The sequence below is a fragment of the Chelonia mydas genome, chromosome 1, assembly GCF_015237465.2.
Source record: "Chelonia mydas isolate rCheMyd1 chromosome 1, rCheMyd1.pri.v2, whole genome shotgun sequence".
Lineage (NCBI taxonomy): Eukaryota > Metazoa > Chordata > Testudines > Cheloniidae > Chelonia > Chelonia mydas.
In genome coordinates, this window is record NC_057849.1 from 145,058,051 (window position 1) to 145,070,136 (window position 12,086).

Sequence of the window (12,086 nt, forward strand, 5' to 3'; positions counted from 1 at the left end):
TAAACAGCTAATAACCAATTTAGAAACCAGTTTCTTCCTAAAATTATAATGCACTATTAAAACTTATACCTTTAAAAATAAATTTATTTCTGATTGGTGGAAAAACAAGTTTGTCCTCAATGCCAGTCTACATGGAACTGTTTGATAATGCTATATAGGTCTGAACATCAATGTCTTTCAGGCAGATTGATAACACCTGCATCACTAATCACGTGGTATAGCAGAAATAAAACCGTTTAAACACAACATTGGCACAGACTGTCTACTTCTTTGAAAATAAAATCTGTCTCTCAACATCTATTTTTGATAAATGCCTTGGTTGGTTTCCCCTTGGAATGTATCAAGCAGCAGGAGACCATTATCCTGTGACTGTGCTCTATTCCATTGATATAATCTCTTAAATAAAGTTCTGCTATTTACTTTCGTTTAATCGCAGTACAATAGGCCAAAGACGTGGCTTCCAAGCAGCTTCATTTCAGTCTCTGCCTTGATGCTTTGAAGCTGTTTCAAGTTGTCTTTCAGTGCACTTCAAAACATCCTTGATAAAGTTATGGGGGTGAGGGGGAGTTGAATTGCTGGCAAAGACAATAATGGTTTGTTACAGCATTGGAAAAAAAGTTTAAATAACGGCTATTCTTCTGCTAAGTAGATGAACTATGCAAGGCCTATAACTATAAATGTTTTTCTTATGGGCCCAACTTGCCCCTTGTGAGTTTCCACACTATAACTGCCATGTGAAAAGTGGCCACCATTTTACTTTGGCCATATGAGTTTTACTCAGTAGGAGCCAATGAACTTAGCTGAAGTCATTGTCTTCTGCCATCCCAGAGTTTACCTCTGATAAAAAAAACCCCTAATCTGAAGATCTAATTGGTATCTTTAAACCCTTATCCACCAAAGAGCCCCATCCTGTATCATTCCTGCAAGGAGCCATGTTCCATCCAAACTAACACTAAATAGCTCAGAAATTCTTGCCAACTGGGAATTCTCACATTTGTCATTTGAAGTTGAGCTGTTGGGTTCTGTGTGTGGGTGCTGGTGGGGTTGGTAGCCTGTGATACATAGGAGGTCAAACTAGATGATCTGGTGGTCCCTTCTGGCATTAAGCTCTATGACTCTCTGATTTAAAACATATAAATCACAAGAAAAACAAGTAGTGGGGGACGAGGGGAGAAAGAATATTCCCGCATAACACAGGCCACTGAATTTTCCTGAAGTAATCCTGTTTGAATTTGACCTAAAACATACTTTTAAGAAAAACAGCCAATCTGGATTTAAAAGATTTCCAGGGATGGAGAATCCACCAAAGCCCTTGGTAAGTTGTACCAATGGTTAACTAATATTGATTCACAGTCAATAACCAGAGTTGAGCTGAGCACAAATGTATGGCACAAATGTATGGGTTATCTTAACAACGGGGATGGCTCACTGATTCAGTAGTATCTTTACTGCATTCAGCAAAATTAATGGTAACCAGACAGCCAAACATTCTATATTTTTGTTGGGTTTCAGGCTTCTAAGTTTCTCTGTAGCAAGACTATCCCCTGTTTTACTCAATCGACTTTCCAAAATCAGCATGTATGAATTTCATCCTCTTAACGAAACAGAAATGTAAGCAGCTACCACAAAGAACCTAACAAGGACATCTACCTGATCATCTGTGCATTTATTCCTAATACCAGGTAGTGCAATGGGTATATTCTCAGAGGAACAGTAGGGTTAATTAATATTTGTGTCTATGTAAAGCAATAGATAAATAGATTGGGTGCTGCAGATGCTAAATTTCAGTCTTGCCCAAATTTGTGATTTTTTTCCCTCCAGACAAAACATTTGCAAGCTGAAAGCAGGGTTTTATTAGAATAGGTTTCATCCTTAATGTAGTGTTGTAGATTTGTGATACAACACTTGGTCTCAATAATTAGCAGGATGGTTTTGTCTTGTTAATACTACGTGATTATATATATTACAATCCAGGAAGTTTTTGGAGAGTGTTGGGGACAACTTCCTAGTGTAAGTGCTGGAGGAACCAACTAGGGGCCATGTTCCTCTTGACCTGCTGCTCACAAACAGGGAAGAATTGGTAGGGGAAGTAAAAGGTAGGGTGGTAACCTCGGCAGCAGTGACAATGAGATGATCGAGTTCAGGATCCTGAAAAAAAGAAGAAAGGAGAGCAGCAGAATACGGACCCTGGACTTCAGAAAAGCAGACTTTGACTCCCTCAGGGAACTGATGAGCAGGATCCCCTGGGAGGCTAATATGAGGGGGAAAGGAGTCCAGGAGAGCTGGCTGTATTTTAAAGAAGCCTTATTGAGGACACAGGAACAAACTATCCCGATGTGCAGAAAGAATAGCACATATGGCAGGCAACCAGCTTGGCGTAACAAAAAAATCTTCTGTGAGCTTAAACACAAAAAGGAAGCTTACAAGACATAGAAATTTGGACAGATGACTAGGGAGGAGTACAAAAATATTGCTGGAGCATGTAGGGGTGTAATCAGGAAGGCCAAAGCACAATTGGAGTTGCAGCTAGCAAGGGATGTGAAGAGTAACAAGAAGGGTTTCTACAGGTAAATACACTGGAGGGTAGGGATAGGGTCCAGAGTGACCTAGACAAATTGGAGGATTGGGCCAAAAGAAATCTGATGGGGTTCAACAAGGACAAGTGCAGAGTCCTGCACTTAGGACAGAAGAACCCCATGCACTGCTGCAGGCTGAGGACCAACGGACTAAGCAGTAGTTCTGCAGAAAAGGACCTGGGGATTACAGTGGACAAGAAGCTGGATATGAGTCAACAGTGTACCCTTGCTGACAAGAAGGCTAACTGCATTTTGGGCTGCATTAATAGGGGCATTGCCAGCAAATCGAGGGAAGTGATTATTCCCCTCTGTTTGGTACTGATGAGGCCATATCTGGAGTTTTGTGCTCAGTTTTAGGCCCCCCACTACAGAAAGGATGTGGACAAATTGAAGAGAGTCCAGAGGAGGGCAATGAAAATGATTAGGGGGCTGGGGAACATGACTTATGAGGAGAGGATGAAGGAACTGGGATTATTTAGTCTGCAGAAGAGAAGAGTGAGGGGGAATTTGATAGCAGCCTTCAGCTACCTGAAGGGTGGTTCTAAGGAGGATGGAGCTAGGCTCTTCTCAGTGGTGGCAGATGACAAAACAAAGAGCAATGGCCTCAAGTTCCAGTGGGGAAGGTCTGGGCTGGATATTAGGAAAAACTATTTGTCTAGGAGGGTGGTGTGATGCATTGGAATGGGGTTACCTAGGGAGGTGGTGGAATCTCCATCCTTAGAGGTTTTTAAGGCCTGGCTTGACAAAGCCCTGGCTGGGATGATTTAGTTGGGATTGGTCCTGCTTTGAGCAGGGGGTTGGACTAGATCACCTCCTGAGGTCTCTTCCAACCCTAAAATTCTATGATTATGCACACATATGAAAACTACAGCTATGTGATCATTTTAAGACATCATGTAAGAAAAGTATATATGAATTCAAAGTCAGTATATACTGAAAATTTATAAAGAACTTGGGGTACAGGTACCATACACATATGAAATAATTATAGTTATCAGAAAGTCTATTTTATTTAATTAGTCAGCAACAACTCCCAGCTTTCAAACTAGAGTGGACAAGTCTAATACAGGAATAATCCTGCACTGGTAGAAAAAAAGGTAAGGGGACCTGATGTTGGTAGGCTTTTCCCATCTATACTGGATTTTATTGAAATCAGTACACTTCTATACCAAGTTTTAGCCCACAATTAATTTTTTACCGTTGAGTTCTAAAACCATCTGCAATGGGGTTTAAAATGGAAACTGATAGCAACTCTAGTTGACACCAATGGCAGGGCTGGCTACCTAACTGAGGTTTTAATTTCTAAGGAGCACTGCATAAGTTATGCAAGGAAAACTAAAAATGACTTACTGGAAAGGAAGTGCTGAGATGTAGGGCCAAAATCCCTGTGGGCTTCATGCAACTGTCTGATGCGCTCATCAATGGCCACCTGAGAAAAAGAAGAGAAAAATGACTCTCCTCTCAAACATGTAACAAATAGCAATTAAAGTTAGGTGTCTATTTCATTAAAGAGTTTTGTTTTGTATAAGACAAAAGAACACTCATGCAACAATTTATAAACCAAAGGTTTGATTGCAGTTTACCAGGTTGAATCCAAAGACCAGGGAGGTCAACAATGTTTTTCTACTAATTTAAATGGCATTGGATCAGGCCCACAATAAACAGCCTGATAAACCCCTTTCTGTTAAACCATCTGAACGGCCTCCAGCCAAAATAATAATAAAAAAGATTCTGTTTTCTTTCTTGCGAACATTAAAATGGCAAACAAACCCCTCTTTTATTACCTGAATTTGAATGACTATGAATGAACTTTTTGAGAGCAAACAGCATAAAATAATAACAAGTATAAAAGAAAGTAATCTCATTTAGTATGAGATGCCAACTGCACATATGTAGTGCTACAATGCTGGTAATCAACTAGTGTTTGGGTACAAGCATATTCTTTGTTCTCTGATTCAATTGACTCCCATCCCCTTGACCTTTTCTTCCCAGTATGGTACTGTACTTTGAAGAAAATGTTTTTTAGTGTCTTGTTGGGCTGATGTATTGGATGAAGACACAACTACTGTACAATTATGGTTTACATTTTAAACCCCCCAAATCTGTGTGTCTCAGTATAAAACAGTGTGTCTAGGACAGGTGGGCAGTAAGATAACCTCGTACAGAAAATTCCAAACAACATGAGTGATATTCACTAACAACTTTATGTATTATATTTCCAAAGGACAATGTCAGGTAACTTAGGTCTAAATTTAGCATTTAGAAACCAAAAATACTTAAAGCTAATAATAGTAAATTATCAGAAATGTTTTAAAGAAAATAACTAATAGGAAGCAGATTAACTGAATGTAAGCATTTCCCTGCAAGGTCTGCAAACCAAACAATGGAGCACTATATTAGTACAGGAAAAACAGAAAGGGGAACAGATTAAGTTTGGTTTTGTTGTCCACATTGAGAGAGATGTATAAATAGGTAACAAACACCAAATATGATGAAAAAGGAAATTCAGGTTTTCAGTTTTAATATTTGTAGGTGTTGGCAGTAGCACGTTCACCCTTTTGACATGAGTGAGTGGCCAATGTTTGGGGTCTTGTGGTTTGTTACCATTAGGAGAAGCAATTCATGGAGAAGTCAGGTATTTCTTTGATGCAATCCCGTTTATTTACAAAGAATGTACAAAGTCCTGTTTCCCTCAACACAGTAGGGCTCAAACAACAGGAGGTAATTTCTTTGTTCACAGTTGCAAGTCTCTTTCCAGTCAGCACTCTGCCCCCCAAACCGTCTCTCTTGGTTTTCTCATAGTGTCACATTGCAAGTGCTTCTCTTGCTATCTCCTTGGTTTTCTTGTGCCTTCCATGTCTTCTTCTGACTGCCTCTGGCTGCTTCCCAGTCACAGATACACAGAGGCACCCTGTGTTTGCAATCAGCCCCCTGAGAAAGCCTTCTACCCACAAAACTCAGCTTCTGTGCTTTGGGCAGTGGCTCCCATTATTTCAACTATCTTAGCCCTGGTCTACACTAGGACTTTAGGTCGAATTTAGCAGCATTAAATCGATGTAAACCTGACCCGTCCACATGATGAAGCCCTTTATTTCGACTTAAAGGGCTCTTAAAATCGATTTCCGTACTCCACCCCTGACAAGTGGATTAGCGCTTAAATCGGCCTTGCCGGGTCGAATTTGGGATACTGTGGACACAATTCGACGGTATTGGCCTCCGGGAGCTACCCCAGAATGCTCCATTGTGACCGCTCTGGACAGCGCTCTCAACTCAGATGCACTGGCCAGGTAGACAGGAAAAGAACTGCGAACTTTTGAATCTCATTTCCTGTTTGGGCAGTGTGGCAAGCTGCAGGTGACCACGCTGAGCTCATCAGCAGAGGTGACCATGATGGAGTCCCAGAATCGCAAAAGAGCTCCAGCATGGACTGAACGGGAGGTACGGGATCTGATTGCTGTATGGGGAGAGGAATCCGTGCTATCAGAACTCCGTTCCAGTTTTCGAAATGCCAAAACCTTTGTCAAAATCTCCCAGGGCATGAAGGACAGAGGCCATAACAGGGATCCGAAGCAGTGCCACGTGAAACTTAAGGAGCTGAGGGAAGCCTACCAGAAAACCAGAGGGGCGAACGGCCGCTCCGGGTCAGAGCCCCAAACATGCTGCTTCTATGATGAGCTGCATGCCATTTTAGGGGGTTCAGCCACCACTACCCCAGCTGTGTTGTTTGATTCCTTCAATGGAGATGGAAGCAACACGGAAGCAGATTTGGGGATGAAGAAGATGATGATGATGATGATGAGGTTGTAGATAGCTCACAGCAAGCAAGCGGAGAAACCGGTTTTCCCGACAGTCAGGAACTGTTTCTCACCCTGGACCTGGAGCCAGTACCCCCCGAACCCACCCAAGGCTGCCTCCTGGACCTGGCAGGTGGAGAAGGGACCTCCGGTGAGTGTACCTTTTAAAATATACATGGTTTAAAAGCAAGCATGTGAAAGGATTAATTTGCCCTGCCATTCGCGGCTCTCCTGGATGTACTCCCAAAGCCTTTGCAAAAGGTTTCTGGGGAGGGCAGCCTTATTGCGTCCTTCATGGTAGGACACTTTACCACTCCAGGCCAGTAACACATACTCGGGAATCATTGTACAACAAAGCATTGCAGTGTATGTTTGCTGGCATTCAAACATCCGTTCTTTATCTCTCTGTGTTATCCTCAGGAGAGTGAGATATCATTCATGGTCTCCTGGTTGAAATAGGGTGCTTTTCTTCAGGGGACATTCAGAGGAGCCCATTCCTGCTGAGCTGTTTGCCTGCGGCTGAACAGAAATGTTCCCCGCTGTTAGCCACGGGGAAGGGGGAGGGTTGAGGGGGTAGCCACGCGGTGGGGGGAGGCAAAATGCGACCTTGTAACGAAAGCACATGTGCTATGTATGTAATGTTAACAGCAAGGTTTACCCTGAAAGACTGTAGCCACTGTTTTATAAAATGTGTCTTTTTAAATACCGCTGTCCCTTTTTTTTTCTCCACCAGCTGCATGTGTTTCAATGATCGCAGGATCTTCTCCTTCCCAGAGGCTAGTGAAGATTAGAAAGAAAAAAAAACGCACTCGTGATGAAATGTTCTCTGAGCTCATGCAGTCCTCCCACACTGACAGAGCACAGACGAATGCGTGGAGGCAAATAATGTCAGAGTGCAGGAAAGCACAAAATGTCCGGGAGGAGAGGTGGCGGGCTGAAGAGAGTAAGTGGTGGGCTGAAGAGAGGGCTGAAGCTCAAATGTGGCGGCAGCGTGATCAGAGGAGGCAGGATTCAATGCTGAGGCTGCTGGAGGACCAAACCAGTATGCTCCAGTGTATGGTTGAGCTGCCGCAAAGGCAGCTGGAGCACAGACTGCCACTACAGCCCCTGTGTAACCAACCGCCCTCCTCCCCAAGTTCCATAGCCTCCACACCCAGACACCCAAGAACGCGGTGGGGGGGCCACCGGCCAACCAGCCACTCCGCCACAGAGGATTGCACAAAAAAAGAAGGCTGGCATTCAATAAATTTTAAAGTTGTAAACTTTTAAAGTGCTGTGTGGCATTTTCCTTCCCTCCTCCACCACCCCTCCTGGGCTACCTTGGTAGTCGTCCCCCTATTTGTGTGATGAATGAATAAAGAATGCATGAATGTGAAGGAACAATGACTTTATTGCCTCTGCAAGCAATGATTAAAGGGAGGAGGGGAGGGTGGTTAGCTTGCAGGAAAGTAGAGTGAACCAAGGGGTGGGGGGTTTCATCAAGGAGAAACAAAGAGAACTTTCACACCGTAGCCTGGCCAGTCATGAAACTGGTTTTCAAAGCTTCTCTGATGCATACCGCGCCCTCCTGTGCTCTTCTAACCACCCTGGTGTCTGGCTGTGCATAACCAGCAGCCAGGCAATTTGCCTTAACCTCCCACCCCGCCATAAATGTCTCCCCCTTACTCTCACAGATATTGTGGAGCACACAGCAAGCAGTAATAACAGTGGGAATATTGGTTTCGCTGAGGTCTAAGCGAGTCAGTAAACTGCGCCAGCGCGCCTTTAAACGTCCAAATGCACATTCTACCACCATTCTGCACTTGCTCAGCCTGTAGTTGAACAGCTCCTGACTACTGTCCAGGCTGCCTGTGTACGGCTTCATGAGCCATGGCATTAAGGGGTAGGCTGGGTCCCCAAGGATAACTATAGGCATTTCAACGTCCCCAACAGTTATTTTCTGGTCTGGGAATAAAGTCCCTTCCTGCAGCTTTTGAAACAGACCAGAGTTCCTGAAGATGCAAGCATCATGTACCTTTCCCAGCCATCCCACGTTGATGTTGGTGAAACGTCCCTTGTGATCCACCAGAGCTTGCAGCACTATTGAAAAGTACCCCTTGCGGTTTATGTACTCGCCGGTTTGGTGCTCCGGTGCCAAGATAGGGATATGGGTTCCATCTATGGCCCCACCACAGTTAGGGAATCCCATTGCAGCAAAGCCATCCACTATGACCTGCACATTTCCCAGGGTCACTACCCTTGATATCAGCAGATCTTTGATTGCGTGGGCTACTTGCATCACAGCAGCCCCAACAGTAGATTTGCCCACTCCAAATTGATTCCCAACTGACCGGTAGCTGTCTGGCGTTGCAAGTTTCCACAGGGCTATCGCCACTCGCTTCTCAACTGTGAGGGCTGCTCTCATCTTGGTATTCATGCGCTTCAGGACAGCGGAAAGCAAGTCACAAAGTTCCATGAAAGTGCCCTTACGCATGTGAAAGTTTCGCAGCCACTGGGAATTGTCCCAGACCTGCAACACTATGTGGTCCCACCAGTCTGTGCTTGTTTCCCGAGCCCAGAATCAGCGTTCCACAGCATGAACCTGCCCCATTAGCACCATGATGCATGCATTGGCAGGGCCCATGCTTTCAGAGAAATCTGTGTCCATGTCCTGATCACTCACGTGACCGCGCTGACGTCGCCTCCTTGCCCGGTATCGCTCTGCCAGGTTCTGGTGCTGCATATACTGCTGGATAATGCGTGTGGTGTTTAATGTGCTCCTAATTGCCAAAGTGAGCTGAGCGGCCTCCATGCTTGCCTTGGTATGGCGTCCGCACAGAAAAAAGGCGCGGAACGTTTGTCTGCCGTTGCTCTGACGGAGGGAGCGGCGACTGACGACACGGCTTACAGGGTTGGCTTCAGGAAGCTAAAATCAACAAAGGGGGTGGCTTTACATCAAGGAGTATTTCAGGCAGGACTTCACGGAGGGTTCCAATAAGAAATGGTGCACCTAAGTTATTGTTCTTATTGGAACAAGGAGGTTAGTCTGGCCTCTGATTGATACATGGCTAGATTTACCTCGCTGCACCTTCTCTGTGAGTGACTGCAGTGTGACCTAGAGGAATGACTCCCCTAGATGGGGGGCGGTGGGGAGATTTGCAAATGAGTACAAAACAAATCTGGTCTATTTCTTGTTTTGATCCACTCCATCTATCTTTTACATCTTTGGCTGGCAGCAGACGGTGCAGAAGGACTGCATGCCATCCACATCTCATGGCTGCTTGGCAGAAGATGGTACAGTACGATTGCTAGCCATCGTCATCTCTTGCCTGCCCGGCAGAAGATGGTACAGTACGACTGCTAGCAATCCGTATCGTCTGCCTGCTCACCATAAGATGGTTCAATAAGACTGACTGCAGGACTAAAGAGAATGACCTGGACAAGTCACTCCAAATTTAGTCCCTGCGCCCATGTCTGCCCAGGCGCTCCTGGCCGACGTAGCCAGGAGCACCTCGGACATGACGAGGACGGCTACCAGTCGTATTGCACTGTCTGCTGCCAGAAGGCAATGGGTTGCTGCTACAGTGTAGCAATGCAGTACCTCGTCTGCCAGCACCCAGGAGACATACGGTGACGGTTATCTGAGCAGGCTCCATGCTTGCCGTGGTATGGCGTCTGCACAGGTAACTCAGGAAAAAAGGCGCGAAACAATTGCCTGCCCTTGCTTTCACGGAGGGAGGGAGGGAACGGGGCCTGACGATATGTACCCAGAACCACCCGCGACAATGTTTTAGCCCCATCAGGCATTGGGATCTCAACCCAGAATTCCAATGGGCAGCGGAGACTGCGGGAACTGTGGGATAGCTACCCACAGTGCAACACTCCGGAAGTTGACGCTTGCCTCGGTACTGTGGAAGCACTCCGCCGAGTTAATGCACTTAATGCACTTAGAGCATTTTCTGTGGGGACACACACACTCGAATATATAAAACCGATTTCTAAAAAACCGACTTCTATAAATTCAACCTAATTCCGTAGTGTAGACATACCCTTACTTTATAAAGGAGCTTAATTGCTTCTTAACTTTTCTGGAATGAAGGGTGGCTATCATGCCCACCAGCATCAAGAAGTCTGTGATTGCTTACAGATCAAAGATATACCTGTGGAAGCTAACACCACCTTTAGCATAACATTATTATTTATTTTAACCTGACAATGACCTTTCAATGAATCATAGTCCTCCATAATTTCAAATACTGGTTTTCAGCTCAATAATACATTTTTTTTTTTAAAAAAATGAGCCATGCCGACGAAAATAAAAAGTATGTGTCTGCTCTTTAGACGCCTCCAAATAATCTCAAAACACATCATTTGTTTTGAGAGGGTTCTTTATAGAAACCTAAAGCTCTTCCTGTCTTTGATGCAACTATTTCAGGTCTTTCTTCAGTATTAGCATTTACTTATCAATACACAAAACAATATTCCATTTTAAGTTTTAACTATCAAAGGACAATGAAAAACAAAGATGATAAAAATCACAATCTGACTCACACAATCCTAAGGGTCTATTGAGAATGAGGGCTCTGCAAGGTATACAATAGACATCAGCATTTTTTATGCTATGATAATGACAAATCTGAGCATGTGATTTTGGGTAAAGATTTTGAAGCCTCGAGATATTTGTGCCTACTGACAGTTCAGAGGCCTCAAAATTCTACGTATTATATAAAACTGGAAAAAGTCATGTATTTCTCTGAACTGTGTGAGTTTTGGTTAAACTGAAATTTTAGTCTAATATGTAAACCCAGCAAAATGACACATTAAACTCCATGGTGAATTTGTAAACTGAACAACTATATGTAGCCTTGGATGCTAGCCTGGAAATATCTATCTCTACAGAGGTGTATTTTGTCAATGTAAAGATGAATAAAACACAGGGAAGCCTTGATTACTCTTCAAGACTAATCAATTGAGCAATTAAAAGTGATCCCATCAGTTATCCCTGCCAACCCAGACAGTACTGTTTATCAAGGTATCAGTGTACTGTGTGTATACTCATATACCAAATGGTACACACAGTTTTAGTGACAGAGTAATGAAGGTGCACTCTTATTTTCCATGCCTTTTACAAACTCTAAAGCAATCATAAAATGACAGAGTTAGTGCTCACAGTAAAAGCTACGTGTGAGCAAACAACAACTACTTAAAATTGTAATCAATATTCTTGTGCCTGTGCCTGTTCCAATTTAAGCCAGCGGGGAATTTGCCACTGACTTCCATGGAAGGAAGTTTGGATCCATCAGCAGGCTTCTCATCTGGTAAGTAATAGTATATGAAAAATTTCTCATTGGCACACAAAAATAATTTCTTTGGCATGTTAGCTAAATGTACTTTACATTTAGGGCTGAATCTTGCCACAGAAATGTGTATTTGCTTGTGATGAAAATAGCAACATTTTCTCTCTGAATTAAATGTATTCATTTCATTCAAAACCACCAGTTTTTGAATGCAAGAATACATAAAGTAATGTCATACAGTTCAACCGGTAACAGCCTTATTGCTAAGCAGACAAAGAGAAATTAATCTACTCTTGCTTCAGATAGCCAGCTCCTAGGAGTACCAGTTTAATCAAACAACCAAATGAAAATTCATGGGTTTTGATAGCATAGTTTGGGTGTGTGATGAGCAGTAACTTTCTTTGCTCTTGCTCCTTATATAAAAGGTTGATGATCAACAA

At 43.6% G+C, this 12,086-nt stretch overlaps 1 protein-coding gene across 9 annotated transcripts in view; it reads right to left on the bottom strand.

Moving 5' to 3' along the window:
• Positions 1 to 12,086, bottom strand: part of DMD (dystrophin) — a 1,912,888-nt gene that overhangs the window by 171,877 nt on the left and 1,728,925 nt on the right. For all 9 annotated transcript variants that reach the window (XM_043538015.1, XM_043538014.1, XM_043538013.1 and 6 more), the window contains one exon: positions 3,927 to 4,005. In XM_043538015.1, coding sequence (XP_043393950.1) covers positions 3,927 to 4,005 — 79 coding nt within the window. The remainder of the gene's footprint in view (positions 1 to 3,926; positions 4,006 to 12,086) is intronic.